A 15,738-nucleotide genomic window follows, 5' to 3' on the forward strand; every position below is an offset into this window, starting at 1 on the left:
ACTAGGATTTCTGTGAGCTCGATAAGCAAGCAGTACATCAGGTACGTACTCATCCCATTGATCCTGTCGGTCAGGAGCACAGAAACGCGCTAACATTTGAACCAAGGTGTCATTGAATTTTTCAAGTCGTCCATTTGTTTGAGGGTGATATGGGGTAGTGTGTAGGTGTTTAATAGTCATTCGTTGAAGTAAGTTCTGGAATGCATATGACATGAATTCCTCACCGTTATCTGTTAGTACTGCCTTGGATTTGCCAAACATTGCGATAATGGACCGAAAGAGGTGAATTACAGCGTCAGCGGAACGTTGAACCAGAGGCTTGGCAAAGGTATAGTTTGTTCCCAACTCCATCGCTGTAAGTATATATTGATTTCCTCGTTTCGTCTTAGGTAACGGTCCTATAAAATCGAAGGCATATACGTCTCCTGCGCTGGTACGGGGTAACGGAAACAAGGGCTGTGATGGGGTTATGTCTCGTTTGGTGAATTGGCATTCATTGCAAGTACGTACAATATGTTCCACCATTTCTGAACCATAGGGGATCCAAACTCGACTTCGCAGTGCCTCAAGTACCGAATTCATACCAAGATGACCCAAGTCGATGTGGAGTGACTTGACAACCATTAGTGCTTCAGTGACCGAGGTCGGTACCAGTACGATTTGTGAATCTTCGTTATTGTTGGTGCTGATATCCTTGAATAGTTTTTGTCCATGTACTGAATATCTTTCTGTGTCTCCCGATACTTTCCCAGCGAGTAAGTCCTTCCGATATTTTTCCAAAGTATTGAAAATAGCTGAACGATCGTTTGGGTCCATATCAAGAGGGAAGCTGTAAAGTGGTTCGTAATCTTTATCGGGCACATCGGCATGACCTTCGCGTCGGGATAGGGCATCGGCAGCGATTTGAGATGTTCCAGGACGGTACAAGATCTTTACATCGAAGTGGGCAACATCATCATGGAACCGAGCAAGACGGCGACCGAGGTGCTTTTGCGTTAGGAAGTATTTTAATGATTCATGGTCAGTACGTACCAGCACTGGTGAACCTTCTGTGTATGCACGCCATTTCTTCAAGGCATGTACTACCGCTAGCATTTCTCGTTCCTGGGCTGAATATTTCTGTTCCGTAGGTGTCATCTTCCGAGATTCATATGCTATTGGCCGTAAGTCTTTTTCTTTGAACTCGAAACGACTTTCGGACTTACTATCATCCCTCCCTTTGTCAAGATCCTTGAATGGTGTGAGAGACTGTTGAAGAACAGCACCGAGGCAATTTCCCGATGCATCAGAGTCAATAACAAACACATGCCAAGGTGTTGGGTGAATTAAGATGTGAGTGTTAGTAAGTGCCCGTTTGAGATGTTTGAAGGCCGCGTCGCAATCGGTTGACCAGTTTATAGCAGATCCCTTTTTCGGAGAACCAGCAAGTAGATTAGTCAATGGTAAAGCAGTTTTTGCGAAACCACGTACAAAACGTCGATAATATCCAGCAAGGTTTAGGAAGCCACGAAGTTCAGTTATGTTTGACGGAGTAGGCCATTCAAGAACTGCACGAACCTTATCTGGGTTAACCTGTATACCATTTCCAGATACAATATGGCCTAGATACAGAAGTTCGTCTTCTGCCCATGTACACTTATCGAGGTTCAGCACAAGTTTTTCCTTATCCAAAGCTGTAAGTACCTGTTCCACATGATGTCCATGGTCCTCTTGATTCCTGGAGTAGATGACAATGTCATCAAGATAAACCATAACAAAGATGTCGATAAATTCGCGGAGAATATCGTTCATCATATGTTGAAATGTTGCAGGAGCATTGGTAAGTCCAAATGGCATGACTCGAAATTGGTAGTGACCATACCTGCAGGTGAAAGCTGTTTTCGGTTTCGCATCTTCGGAAAGTCGTACTTGCCAATAACCCGATTTCAGGTCTAAGGTTGTAAAGATAGTTGCATCGTGGAGGTTGACATAGCATTCATCAATGCGAGGTAAGGGGTAAGCATTTTTCCGAGTCAGATTATTAAGTGCTCGTAGATCAACACAAGGGCGCAACGTACCATCCTTCTTAGGGATAAGCAGAATTGGAGCTGACCATGGAGAATCGGAAGGCTCAATTACACCGTCCGCTTCTGCATTATCGAGAAATTTCTTGATTTCTTCATTCTCGCGGGGGGAATGTGGTCGACCGCGCACTTGGACAGGTTGTGCAGGGCCTGTATCGATTTCGTGTACCCATTTTCGAGCAGGTGGGTACCCAACCTTCTTCCGGAACAAACCCGGAAATTTATTAAGTGCAAAGTCTTTAAGTTTCTTACCAAATGTGGTTCTTGACTTCACCTCAGACTTACGTTCTTCTTGCTTCTCTTCAATTGTGTTATGCAGGTCCAAGTTCGAATTGGTAAGAGCGGGCGTAGAGGATATGGGAGATTTGATGGAAAGGGCTTGCATGGATTCCTGTTCGTCGATTACGGCTTCGATTGAGGCAACATCCTCGTCTTCGGTGTAAGTAAATTCTTCTGCAGGAAGAGGAGTATATCCAGCTGATCTACTTTCCGTATGGTATAACTCCCGTTTCTTTAGACCCGAAATTTGCTTAGGTTTGATGCGAACTGCCACACCAGTATTGGGAGCTACAATGGTCATGGAGTTGTCATCCCAGTTAAAAATGACATTGTGACTGGCGAGGAAACTTCGACCGAGAAGGAAGTCATGTCGAAATCCACTATCTGCCTCCAAGATGTACGCGCAAATTTCTTCTTTGATAGGTCCTATCCAGATCCAGAAACGACAGAAAGATTTCGTGACTGTATGGCCAGCACCGGCAATTGTCCGAGGTTCCACAAGATCAAAGATTTTTGCACGTACAAGTTCGGCACTCTTTCGAGTGATATAGTTCCAGTGAGCACCCGTGTCGCTTATACCAAAGGCCCTGAGAATAGCTTCATGTTTCCAAGGCTTATTAGGCAATCGAGGACCATAGAGCATTGCGAGATAGACAGGTAAGCCTATGTTCTGATCGTCGTCGAATGAGAAAGTGAAAACTTCATTCTGTGCAGGCTTTGAAATCAAGGGTTTCGACTCGGGCTTACAAGCTTGAAGGAATGAATCGACTTCCTGCAACGATGCCTTAGCTGGAGTTGCAGATTTCTCTGCAGTCCGTCGGATAAGCAGGGGCAGTTGGTAGGGATGAGTTTTCCTTGCAGCGCGATGAATTCCAGGTCGGAGGGGAAGTGATTCTCCCATAAAAAACATTGATTGGGGGGTTCGTCGGATCGGGCCTTGACTGTTGCCATTAAATCGCTCTTTCCGTCGATCCGGAAGCCGGCAGTCCTTGGAATAGTGACCAGGTTTGTTACAATTATAGCAACGGAACTTAAACTTATCATTCTTTGGCGCCATAGGACGAAGCGAGAATGTATCCAAGTCCATTGGAGTAGGATCGTTCGAGGACACATGAGATCTCGCAGGGGTTAATGTTGCTGATGAAGGATGATTCGAAGAGTTGGAAGTATGTGATGGATGATTACGGCGAGGGTCTGATGTTCGACCAGAGATACGATGATGACGCTCCCAAATACGAGCAGCCTCATACACCTCAGCCATAGAGGCTGGTTGGCTGTTTGCAATATGGAAGCAGAGATCATAGGGAATGGAACGAAAGAAGTTGAATTTCCGATCACCAAAGGTCATTTCGGTGGGTGGAAGCTGCATTTCTAACTTCTGGAATTGAGTGATAAAGTCGGATACGTTGTTCTTGTAGTTACACTTCACAAGCTTTGTTCGAATGTCATCCGTCCTTGACGGATTGTCGAATTGAGCTAAGAGGTCCTTCTCGAGCTTATCCCAGGTAAGTGGTTTGTCTCCGTTTTCCTGTTTCTTCGCCAAGTACCAGGTTAAGGCAGCATCACGGAAGCACCCACTAATGATTACGCCCCAGTCATCCAGTGAGATGTGGGTTGCTTGCAGAAGATCCTTCGCAATCGATGTAAAAGCACGGGCATTATCCTCAGGTCGGCCCCGAAAGATTGGTAATTCCGTACGAAGAGGTGCTCGAGCTGTCGCAGGGTGCACTTGCGGAGGAGGAACTGGTTGAACAGGAGGAGATGGATTGTGAGATAAGGCCTCACGGAATGATGCTGACAGCTGTTCCATAGAGATATGTCCCTGTTGGAGTTCAGCAACTCGGTTCTCAGATTCGGTGAGACGATGAGCAAGTCCTGTGAAGATAGGGGTGATAACTTCGAACATTTCTGGAGGGAGTACCGCTCGAAGCTGTTCTATAACTTCAGCCATCCTGACTGAGTAAGACGTGATAGTCCGGGAGTTTGGTCAAATTGAATTCGAAGTCGACTAGTTAATAGGTTTGTTCTCTATACAGAGAACAGTGAGCTCCTGTGTCCGTGAAAGATCTTTGAGTAAAACTTACAGTCGAGATCCCAGTCTCGAAGACGCGTAGAAAGAGTCCCGCACTTTCGAAAGTGAGGTATTCGCACGTAAACTTCGGGCTATGAATCCGGTCAAGCGGTTTAACGAACGAAGAGAATTCTGAGTTGTCCGAGTATCTACTACTACTTTAAGTACAACTGTTCTTATCTATAGAATAACCAATTGACTACGGCGAAGTAATGTCCGGAGTCTTCTATCTAAAATATACACTGAGGATAAGTAATACGGAACCAGATAAGATACTACGGCAAGTAATCTGTGAACAGTAATGAGTCCGAAATCACTCCGGCTGACGAGAACCGGCTGATACAACAGTAAACGAACGACGTTGCTTATTTTTGATCTCTTGCTAAAATACCTCCATGTTCTTGCATCCTCTACCCTAATGGTGTCTAATATTGCACTTACAGTCTTTACTCCTGAACTCTCTGTTCCAGAACTCTCTTTTTGGTTTGCCTACCAGACAGATTCAGCTGTCAAATCCTGGCTTAATTCTGCCTCCTTCTCGCAACTTAACTACCTTTTAAAACAGTTTCCACACATCTATCCGAGCCTTCCCCTCATTTTTCTTGATACTTTGGATGCAGGAGCTCATGCACAGTGCCTCCGATACATTTTTATGTGCTGGAAAGTGACAAACTGCAAACAAATTCCACATGAACTCCAGTTGAAGATTGCTCTTGCTGGTTCAAAGGGTAATGATGCTTTTGTTGTAGCTGGTACTGGCAGTGGTAAAACACTAGCTTCAGTCCTAAACCAACTACTTGTGGAATCAGATGAAGTCACTGTGATGCTCTCTCCATTGAAGAGGTTACAGCTATCTCATGTAGGTTGTAACTTCAATATACATAATATCTATTCTGCGCTTAAATTATTCAAGGTTGAAAGCATTCAAGCTCTGTATTCCATTGAAACAGTTGCTATTAATGAAGATACCACTAATGACAATATATTCTGGGAGGTAAGTCATTTTTTGGTGAGTTTCACAATCCTGTTATACCAATTTTTGTTCTTATAGGAGAAGGTTCATGATTTCCTGAACAAGCAACCAGGATCTGCACGACTATTTTTGGTAACACCTGAGCAGTGTTGGCGGAATTCTGCAGGTCATTTAACTAGATGGGGACATATGATTCGTCAACATCAGTTCAAGAAGCGTGTACGCTACCTGATTATTGATGAATCACATTCGATCCCTACCCAAGGCATTGCACAGTATGGACTTCCTGCATTCCGCCCTGCTTATGGGCGCCTTGATGAGCTACGTGTTCTCCTTGGTCCACATATAGTGTCTGTGGCACTTACTGCAACTGCTCCACCTCATATGTGTAAAGTCATTTGTGCAAAAGCACTCCGTCCTAATCATACTTCCATAATCACATCATCCAATCGGGCCAACACTATTTATGCCACTCATACAGTCATTGGTAGCATTGACAACCTCGAAAACTACAAATGTTTCATTCAGCAGCCTTTCGATCTTTCACTTCAGCCTCGTATTCTCATATTTCGAGAGCATATGGCTGCAACAGTTGACCTTGCTCAATATCTCACAAGCTGTCTTCCTCCTGAGTATCACCATCTTGGCATTATCAAGCATTACCATAGTGGGATGTCACCTACCTATCTCAAAGAGACTCATTATGAGTTTGCTAGAGCAGGTGGATCATGTCGTATCCTTGTAGCAACTTCTGCTGAGTCAACAGTTAGTTATTCTTTTTATTATTGTCCTTATAACTTATGCTAAACTCATTGGACAAGGGGATTGATCATAGGGGAATAAATATAGTCTGTGTTGCAGGCTTGTCAAAGACTACTGCTCTGTTATTACAGGAATATGGCCGTGTCATGAGGCAGCTTGGATGTTTTGGTCTTGCTGTTTTATTCTCAGAACAGTGGGTGCTTGATCTAGATCCTGAAGACTTCACTACCTGGGATTGTGAGGATCTTGACCGTCCCTGTGGCTATTTGAAACAGAATGCATCTGCCAAAGATCGTGCTCCCTTTTCACTTGTTGTTCTGGTTCAAACATCCATGTGTTTACGATTATTTTTTGCCACTTATCTTGGTGATGCATCTCCTGAAGGTAAGTTCTATATTCTCAAACTTTTACTTATACTTATTTCTAGTAGCATGTAACTATTCTGGTCCATTCTGTTGTGACCGACATCCTGGCAGTGGATTCACCTTACAGGCTTTTCTTCCTGGTCCACTGCTTACTGTTTCCGAGTCTGATGTTCCTTCAGCCGAAACTTCAGAAAAGCGAAAACACAAATCGGTTCGACCCTTGGCACAACGCAAAGCTCTCTATAGGACACTTCAGGAATGGCTGGAGAATGCTCATTGCAATGATCGATTATCAGCAATACGTCCCCGCTATTACATTCTGTCAGATGCAAATATCAAAACTCTTGCTAATGCAAAGGTTGGTGAACTCCAGTGTCACTCTGATGTCACCAATCGGATTGCGCAAACAGCAGAATGGGGTGTTAAATGGGCCACCAGCATTTCTCAAGTTATTGTGGACTTCGATAGTGCTATATTAGCCTCTCAGCACAGTGCTGCAAAGCGTGCTCACAAAAAGGCAAAAATTGGGGAGTCTTCATATCCTTCTGCTGAATTCATTGTTGACAGTGATGTTGATGATGATATAATGGAAGCATTTCTCCAAGATGAAAAGAGTAGTCGAAAAACCCAAGCTGATCTTCGCCGGGTTTTGCAAATCAAAACAAATTTTATTTAATTCTTCTAGTATATATTACATATGGTACTAAAAAGTTAGTTATCAAAACCTTCATCTAATTCATTATTGAATTCCATTACTGGCAGCATATCTTTTTCTTCCTCAAATGGCATACCTTCAATGAATGCCTTTATACGTTTATTGAATGTAGAAAGTGAAGAGGAAGCCAGCTGAGCATGTCCTTTAGCATGAAGGTCAGTTAATGGTTTGCAATTCAGATTTCCTTCACGATCAGGATTGATAGTTAGGATATCATACTCTGCTGCATGTTCCACTATTCTCCATACAAGCATTGTTGTATTTATTTTCTTTGATGTTTTGTTCTTGTATGATGTTTCCAAACTCCTTCCCACTTGATCTTTCAAAATCTGAATCTCCTTCAAACATGCAGACAGATGCCCAAATTTTTCCCAATCAGAATGTATTCCTTTGGCTGTAGCCAGTCTCTTGATTTCCTTGATTAAGTGTTCAATATTTGTATCAATTCCCATAAAATGACCATCTATTCCAGAAACATTGATAAGCATGTTGTCACGCATAATATTGGCAAATGCAGGAGTCCACATATTTTTGACTCGGTGTATCCAATGTAGTATTTCAGTAGAGTAGTTATTTGATCCAGCCCCTCTAAATATCCGGAGCATATCAGGAAACAAATCTTCAATCCGACCAAAATCTCCTGCCGATGTTGCCTGCACAATTTCTCGTACATATAGGAGATCACGGATAAGGAGTTGTACATTGCGCAACACTGGGTCAAATTCAGGTGAAACACTATCAGAGTCATTACTATCCTCACTGCCCTCATCCATTTCTTGCAATGGCTCCTCCATTGGACTTGCATATGCCTGAAGAATTCTTGCTGCAATTTTTAATAAACATTCTGGAGATGGTTGGGAAGTTGCAAATTGTGTCAAATTTGGAAACCCACACTGTTTTTGCCAAGCATGCAGCAGCAAGCCATCAAGAATCTGATCAAAAGCAGATAAAAGTGTGTAATAATCAGGTTTATCACCATCTAAACGTTTTTTTTCTAGCTTCACAAAGAAGTTTCTCAAACTCCCAATTTGCTGAACTTCACCTCTATATGTGTGTAGCACTACCCATACAAGATTCATAAGAAAATGTAGTATTCCCATTCCATTTTGATAGATCTCTCTCCTTGTCCATGGATTAGTGTCTAGTCGCCGTACATGCACACAACCTCGAGTTCGAACTAGAGTAAGCAAGTCTGCATACAAAGGCTTAGCATACAGGGCTAGTTTTGAATTGTCACCATCTTCTTGCTTCAATTGATTCAAATGAATATCATCCTGTACAAGCAAATTCCCATTGACTGAAGCCTCCTCATGTTGATTCAACCGGAGTGGATAAAAATCAGTTTTCAAACCACGTGGAAGAGGCCTTCTTTCCTTGTGTTGAAGGGTAGAGCTCCTTTTATATTTATCATTGTTGAAGCCCTCAATATACTTGGTAAGTGGCTCTATGATATTAATGCAGGCTTGATGCATATATGATTCAAGCTGATCTTCAGTAGGTGCAATATCTGCCTCCATGAGATTTGAAGAAGCTTTGAGCTTATCAGTCATTGGTTTCAATAGCATATCTTCCCAAGCAGCATTGTGCAACTTATATATCACTGGAAGTGTACCAGATTGCACTCTAGAGGGTGCATCTGGCCTTTGCTCAACAAATCCGGATGTTGACAAGTTCACATTATCCCAAGCATCTGCAGTAGGATATTCATTGGCAACTAGGATTGCTGTTTGTATTGATGTATTCCCTACATGTTCCCAGGTTTTCCCAATAGTTGTATATGATGGTGTCAAACTTGCACGGTGCATAACCTCTAAGAGAGACTTTGAAGCTCCAGTGGCCCATGCATACATGCCTAGACCTAGCTGAATTTTTGCACAAGCTTGTGAACGTGTATGTGCAACTTGAGCTGTAATTAATTGTCTGCTCTAAAATATAGTTATGGATTATTACAGTATAAAGAAGCAAAGGTTAATAGACCTACCATATTCCTCTGGTGAGATTTCAGTCCACCTGAATCCTGACTCTCCTTGGTTTCTGAGGCTGATCTCAAGATATGGGACCATACAGGTAAATGTGTCATTAACAATGGTTCCACTATTCTCTCCAAGCTCCAAGACTGCATATAGTTTGCTGAAACACTCTGAGAGTACATCTGCAAATGTGGCTTAACAGCTTCAAACTCTCTAGACACACATGCAGCACTATACTCTATAGCTGGTGTATGCATCCAACTTTTAAGAATGTTTTGGCCTCTAGGATCAGCCCATAAACTATCTAATAATTGATGCAAGTGCTTGTGGTTTCCATCTTCAAACAGCTTCTGTTTGTAGAAATCAAATTCCTGATACTTGGAATTGTAAAGGTTTGAAATAAACTCTGTTGGGGATAAATGTGCATCACGCAGAGAATGTAAGACAAGCTTGACTTTGTCTACCATTGAACGTTTTGGCCTGCGTTGTCTTGTGTCAAGATCAACAGTGTGATCATACTCGATACCTGACATTGTATCTGATCCATCAAATGCCTTGAAGCTGGATGCTTCCATAGAGGAGATTGTTGAAATATCTACAAGCACATAGCAATTGAGCAATGAGGAAGGAAATATACCATTCTGATAAGTACTTGAATACCTTGTATTGAAACAGCTTGGAAATCATCATGATCACTGATTTCCTCATTTATGAGAGCTGAAAACAGAGCAATATATCAATATTCATGCAATAAAACAAAACTTTGACTGGAAACAGATACCATTGACAGAGTGATTATGAATATTATCTGGAATTTCAGGTATTGTTGCTGAGGAGGATGTAATATGAGTGGTGGGAAGTTCACCAGGCCAAGCAATGCGGGGAGTGTACTGAGAAACTCTGGTGGCTGGTGTGTTAGCATTGAGATCAAATGTGTGGACATTTTCATCCCATTCATGTTGCTGAGGGTGCCGCCGTTGACTCGATGTTGATTGCTGTGTGGTTGTTTCCAATATTGGATCAGCAGATAATGAAGAATCTACAAATACTCTGAAGCTTCCTGAGCCTGGAAGAGTCCTCGCATATCCTCTGCGCCGTAATCCACTCATTGAACGAACGAAGAGTTGATTGTAGAAGAATAATGGCGATTTAATCGATGAATATATGTACTCGATATAGCACATGGCTATTCCCCAAATGGAATATCCCCGAAAGTCAGTTTCCAAAAAAGGCTATTAATAAGCATTCTCGAACATTCTAAGAATGATAACGCAGTTCCTGCCAATTTAAACTCAGATATTCCGGTCCCTCTATCGAGGTTTCGCCCTCATAGAGGGGCGGTTTCCGGTCTAGGCCATTCCTATATGAAAAGTAAAGGTCAGTCGTATATCATGCATCATGGTTTTAAAAGAACAGACGTACATATGGACCATGTCATACAGGGGACCCTTATCCAGCTTGAGAGCATTATATACCAGTCTGGTAGTTTGTTGCTCGTGATCTTTGTCGAGGAACGCGATAGTTGTCGGTGCAATCCTGACCACTGGTCCATAAGCCTTGAACAAATCGTCTATAGCTCGAACCTTTCGACATCGTAAAGTATGGACCAGGATCCATATTTCCGAGACAGCAGCATACCAAGGCCCAGGGATCGAGCTCAGAGGTGAGAAATACACATGGTAAATTCCCCGGAGAATGAGTAGAAAAAGAGGTACGATGATTGTTGAAGCTAGGATCGTAGGCACGGTAGCTGGGACCGCAATGGGCAGAAAGCTGCTCATGGTAGACAAGCCAGCTGACGTTTTACTATGTAAAAAAACTGCGTGAAAAACATCTTTTAACGGGTCCTTCTTGAATGCTTCGCGGCGGTCAGTGCAGTTGTCAAAGTCGATTGAATTCCAACGGTTCGGTTTTTGCCGAACGGCCGCAACGGCCGTACATACACTTCAACTATACTTCATCCACAATACATAGTAGTTACGGGCGGTGGATTCCCTTTATTTAGGATGAAACCGGTGGACGCGAAAGTTTCTGCCACTGGGCTACGACGACCTCAGCTATGGACATTCTATTCAGCCTGCTATCTCGTTTTTCTTTTCAAGCTTGGGCGGTCGTCGGTCTCGCTACATTTGCCTTGTTAAGCTTATCAAAAGCTTTCAGTAAAGGCCACTTAGGAAAACTACCCCCAGGTCCGCGTGGATGGCCTATCATAGGGAACGTTTTCGACATCCCAGACGAGTATCCATGGAAGGTTTATAGACGGTGGGGTCAAGAATTTGGTAGGTTCATCATTTCAACAGAATATCGTCAATTTAACAAGTGATCAGATTCAGAAATCATTACCTTGAAACTTCCTGGGCCCCCTCTACTTGTCTTGAACTCTGCCAAAGCCGCTGACGAACTTCTGATCAAGCGGTCTGCAATATATTCGGATAGGTGATCGCTCGGTTCTTATCTGAATTTTGATTCTGGGACGCTTATCTTGAATATAGGCCCAGGCTTGTTATGCTCAATGAGCTGTAGGTGGTTGAAAGTGATGAATCAATCTGGAGCTAAACAATATTTGTTATGATCATTCCAGTATTCGTGCCGACTGGAATATAGCGCTGATGCCCTACGGAGAGCGCTTCAAGGGTTCGCATCCCTATTGTGGCATAACGAAATAAATAAATAGTCAACGTTCATTCTTTTAGCTGCTCGCAAATTATTCAACAAACACATCGATATCCCTTACTGTCGCCCTCAAGCTGTTGTTGCTGTTCGTAAATGCCTCAAAGATCTTCTCGCTGCCACCAAACATCACGACCCAATCATTCGACTGTGAGTGGACGGTTTGTTTAGTATATATAGTTCAACGTGCGGTAGCTGACCTTCCTAGTATGACTGGACGATTCATCCTTGCCTCGGGATATGGTATCGACGTTGATTCTGCCAATGACCCATACATCGAAATTTCAGAGACTTTCATCAAGTCCATATCCCATGCTACGCAGCGTGGGGCGTTCCTCGGTAACTCAATTTTAGTAACGATTTTTAAGAGAGATTGATTGTTGGATAGTGGACGTGTTCCCCATTCTCAAATATTGGCCAAGCTCTTTTCCTGGAGCGGGATTCAAACATTTCGCTGCGAGACTCAGAAAATTAGCAGACGATGCCCGAACACTTCCATTCAAATTTACCCAGGATGAACTGGTGAGTCTTAGTCTGCTACTGTCACTGACTTTGCATTGTTTACGTTGGGGAGTTTGTCAGGCGAAAGGGACCGCAAAACGATCGTTCGCGGCGCGTTTCCTGGAGACTATGCGTGAAGACACACCTAGCAGTGAGATCAACGATGTAGAAGCTATAATCGGGAATATGTACATCGGTATGTTAGTATCTAATTGGATTATAAAGTGCTAATCATCGATCCACATTACAGCCGGCGCAGATACCGTACGTCAAGCGCACTCTCTTGATCGTTTCTATCCAAGAAACTTATCACTGATTAATTTAGACTGTTTTGGCAATGCGAACTTTTGTACTCGCCATGGCCCTTAACCCGACAATTCAGAAAAAGGCCCAACAAATAGTAGATGCCGCTCTAGGTGGCCGACTTCCAGATTTCAACGACTTTGGAAAGATCCCGTATATTGATGCTATAGTCAATGAAACCCTCCGCTGGAAACCCCCTCTCCCGATTTCCATCCCTCATGGTGCCACGGAAGACGATCATTACAATGGCTTCTATATCCCCAAAGGTTCCATTGTCGTTGCCAATATTTGTGCTATTCTCCAAGACGAGGAAGTGTATGGTCCAAATACAGATTTATTCAACCCGGAACGTTTCTTGAATGAGGCCGGAGAGTTCAACAAAAATCTGAGTACTGAAGCTGCATTTGGATATGGACGAAGGCAATGTCCGGGAAAAGGTACATAATGCATTCTTCATGATTCTCGTCTGTTGGTTGAAATTTCTTGGAAATCAGTCATGGCAAAAGAATTAATGTGGATGGCGATAACCTCAATCCTAGCTACGTTTGACATACATTCAGCCATAGACGAGCATGGTCAACCTTTGAAGCCTAATGTTGATTACGGACCAATAGGAAATCTCAAGTACGGTCTTTTTTGCTTGTCTTGAGTCTTATTTTCCATTGACGACTTTGTTATAATCACAAGCTATCCGCCACACTTTGAGTGTTCATTTGTGCCTCGCTCGAGCCGAACTCGTACATGGATAGAAGATTTCACAGAGGGAGACTTGTAAATAGGTTTATGTAGATACAATTGAAATCATAGCTTTTCCATGAGCCTACGGTGACGAACGAGTAAAACCAAAGAGTATATTGAACCTACCGATCTCGACGGCAACAGCACTCGACTTCTCTTCCCCAGCTTAAGGCTTACATGATCTTTCACGAGCACATCCCGGTTCTGAAGGTCGGATCCGTTCAGGACCCACTAGCCCTCCGCATCGAAGTTACCAACTTGAATAAAGGTTAGTCACTGCATTCCGATTGCTATATGGACTCGGAGTAAAAACGTGCAATCAGTCGGAGTGCTACGCATCGTTGTAGATATCGATCCCCCTTGGACTCCGTTACAATTTAAGCTACCAATTATCCCTGATAATCCATGTGTACTATAGCATGGGCCCCGGTTGTTCCTCAATGGGACCGTACCGGTCATCCTTTCCTTTCAATATTTTGAATGCAGACTCCGATTGACTCAAAGATCAACCTGAGTTGCAGTGCCACAGCGCTGATTAAGAACAAGCGGTGAAAACACCGTGTGGTAATTTGCTCGTTCCTGTGTATTCGCGAATCCCCAGGTAGTATAGACTACTATAGAGTAGGACAGACGGCCGCTACGGCCGCCAAGAATCAAGACCTAAAGCAACCAAAACGGGTGCCAATCCGGGCAAGGCATTCATCGCGGTATGTCAACAACTCGATTACATGCACATTAGTCTTCTGTATATCAAGCGTGAAACAAGAAGCAGAGCTGCTATTTTTCCTTTGCGATTGATACGATATGGTTGCGCTCAGTGCAGGTAAATCCCTTGATGTAGCAGCTGTAGAGAAGGTACTACATTTTTTCCGCTTCGTCTCCCGGTTTTTTTTTGTGCCCACCCCCTGACGACGATCATCGATAATAGTGCAGGAATGCGGTTCTGGAAACCATGCGGGTCTTGGAAATCGACCCGTTGACCATTGTTCCCTTCGAACAGACACCAACTTTCAAACCGTTCGTCGCAGAGTGTGTTGAAGCTGCTCGCCAACGCGGGTACCTCGTCGATGAACTCGCTTTCCAAGAAAAGCATGTTCATATCGGAGCAGCAGTCGGGCATTACACATACCTTCACCATAGAGGCACCAAGAGCCACGACATCGCCGTACTTTCCTCATTGCTAATGGCTTTCTACTACTGCATTGACGACTACTGCTTCAAAGCTCGGTCCCTCGCGGAGTACGGGGCCCGCGTTGCTTCAGGACGACCCCAGCTTGAAAAAGGACTAGACGATCTGGTATCGTTGAGCGCAGAGATTTCCGAAATGTACGATCCTATTACAGGCGACCTGCTTCGCATTTCTACCCAAGCATATGTCATGGGCAACCATTTAGAACGAGAAATGTGTGGTACCCGTTCACAGGTCAGTGACATACTGAATCCTGTGTTACGCTTGTGGAACTTACCATCCCATCGTTTTCAATAGTGGGAAGTAAACAAAGACGCACCATTTTTCCCTACGCTCATGAAAACCATTACATCTGCTGCCACATCGCTTTTCCTGTTATCTTTTCCTTGCGACGTACCAGGAATCGATTATATCCAGGCACTCCCCGACGGAATTTGGGTTCATGATATCACAGCGTAAGTCCACGGGTTGCCTAAGTTTCTCAATTATGGCCGACGTACTTACAACTCCTGTTGCAACAGAGACGTCATGTCATACTACAAAGAGGCTATCGAAGGCGAGTTCAATCGAGTAGAGCAGGCCGCCCAGTTGCATGGCTTATCAGGACCAGACATGCTTGGGGTGTTCGTTAAGCAGATGACACAAAGTCACGAAAGGGTTTCTCGCGTCCTCTCAACTTCTGACCCGTCAGGAAAACTCTTGTCGTGTTATATGAGCACCATTGTGGGCTTCATAATTTTCCAAGCGTTGCATCCTCGGTATAAAATGACGGACTTGTTGGGAGTGTCGACCTCGCCATCATTTGCATTTGGATTGCGAGCAAACTCAGCGAAGTCAAAACCACAGTTAATCACGCACCTTGCATCTGTTCCGGGGCGAAACCGAATATCAATCAATCATTTCATTTATCTATTTTTCATTATCTTATCGTCTTATCTTTCTGTGATCTGGTATCCAACTCTTCTTTCAAACATCCTTGTAAAATAGGTTTAGATAAATTTCTCTGTATGCCCAAGGACATTTTCAATTACAACTGCCAAGCCTAGTAGGTTAAGGCATTATGTCGTGATATAACGGGAAGAACCAGCTTCTGTTACAACAAGTCCTTGACTTCGAAGTATTTTCCAGAAAGGGGTTGC

At 43.5% G+C, this 15,738-nt stretch overlaps 6 protein-coding genes across 6 annotated transcripts; 3 read left to right on the plus strand and 3 right to left on the minus strand.

Annotated features, from left to right (window-relative positions):
* Positions 1-4,799: 4,799 nt before the first annotated feature.
* C8R40DRAFT_1195058 (P-loop containing nucleoside triphosphate hydrolase protein) lies at positions 4,800-7,189 on the plus strand (the record flags this gene model as incomplete). Its single annotated transcript, XM_046233075.1, has 5 exons — positions 4,800-5,272; positions 5,327-5,407; positions 5,465-6,151; positions 6,208-6,532; positions 6,579-7,189. Exons 1-5 carry the CDS (start codon positions 4,832-4,834, stop codon positions 7,187-7,189), a joined length of 2,145 nt encoding a protein of 714 aa, XP_046085549.1. The 5' UTR covers positions 4,800-4,831.
* Positions 7,190-7,224: 35 nt separating this feature from the next.
* Positions 7,225-7,755, minus strand: C8R40DRAFT_1047593 (uncharacterized protein; the record flags this gene model as incomplete). The annotated part of the gene is made up of 1 exon (XM_046224450.1): positions 7,225-7,755. One exon carries the CDS (start codon positions 7,753-7,755, stop codon positions 7,225-7,227), a length of 531 nt encoding a protein of 176 aa, XP_046085550.1.
* C8R40DRAFT_1252614 (uncharacterized protein) lies at positions 7,735-10,212 on the minus strand (the record flags this gene model as incomplete). The annotated part of the gene is made up of 5 exons (XM_046233719.1): positions 9,980-10,212; positions 9,859-9,915; positions 9,206-9,793; positions 8,466-9,134; positions 7,735-8,369 (listed from the first exon to the last, which is right to left on the minus strand). Coding segments are annotated over exons 3-5 (1,872 nt in total), but the record flags the coding sequence as incomplete, so codon positions are not given.
* A 243-nt stretch (positions 10,213-10,455) lies between these two features.
* On the minus strand, positions 10,456-10,979 carry C8R40DRAFT_1171561 (uncharacterized protein; the record flags this gene model as incomplete). Its single annotated transcript, XM_046231720.1, has 2 exons — positions 10,456-10,558; positions 10,621-10,979. The coding sequence occupies 2 exons, from the start codon at positions 10,977-10,979 to the stop codon at positions 10,456-10,458; spliced, it is 462 nt and encodes a 153-aa protein (XP_046085552.1).
* Positions 10,980-11,257: 278 nt separating this feature from the next.
* Positions 11,258-13,321, plus strand: C8R40DRAFT_1047497 (cytochrome P450; the record flags this gene model as incomplete). The annotated part of the gene is made up of 11 exons (XM_046224445.1): positions 11,258-11,477; positions 11,526-11,634; positions 11,691-11,717; positions 11,780-11,832; positions 11,892-12,018; positions 12,077-12,207; positions 12,257-12,390; positions 12,451-12,565; positions 12,620-12,633; positions 12,695-13,109; positions 13,167-13,321. The coding sequence occupies 11 exons, from the start codon at positions 11,258-11,260 to the stop codon at positions 13,319-13,321; spliced, it is 1,500 nt and encodes a 499-aa protein (XP_046085553.1).
* A 479-nt stretch (positions 13,322-13,800) lies between these two features.
* Positions 13,801-15,643, plus strand: C8R40DRAFT_321756 (uncharacterized protein). Its single transcript, XM_046234696.1, has 5 exons — positions 13,801-14,117; positions 14,180-14,265; positions 14,339-14,833; positions 14,897-15,054; positions 15,121-15,643. The coding sequence occupies exons 2-5, from the start codon at positions 14,215-14,217 to the stop codon at positions 15,584-15,586; spliced, it is 1,170 nt and encodes a 389-aa protein (XP_046085554.1). The 5' UTR covers positions 13,801-14,117; positions 14,180-14,214; the 3' UTR covers positions 15,587-15,643.
* Positions 15,644-15,738: the final 95 nt, after the last annotated feature.

The sequence above is a fragment of the Lentinula edodes genome (genome assembly GCF_021015755.1).
Source record: "Lentinula edodes strain Le(Bin) 0899 ss11 chromosome Unknown C8R40scaffold_21, whole genome shotgun sequence".
Classification (NCBI taxonomy): domain Eukaryota; kingdom Fungi; phylum Basidiomycota; class Agaricomycetes; order Agaricales; family Omphalotaceae; genus Lentinula; species Lentinula edodes.

Bases quoted from the DNA above. Each gene is read 5' to 3' on its own strand.
- C8R40DRAFT_321756 (XM_046234696.1), top strand. From the start codon at position 14,215: ATGGTTGCGCTCAGTGCAGGTAAATCCCTTGATGTAGCAGCTGTAGAG. The intron at 14,266-14,338 runs GTACTACATTTT...CATCGATAATAG, and splicing joins ATGTAGCAGCTGTAGAGAAG to TGCAGGAATGCGGTTCTGGA. The intron at 15,055-15,120 runs GTAAGTCCACGG...CTGTTGCAACAG, and splicing joins TGGGTTCATGATATCACAGC to AGACGTCATGTCATACTACA.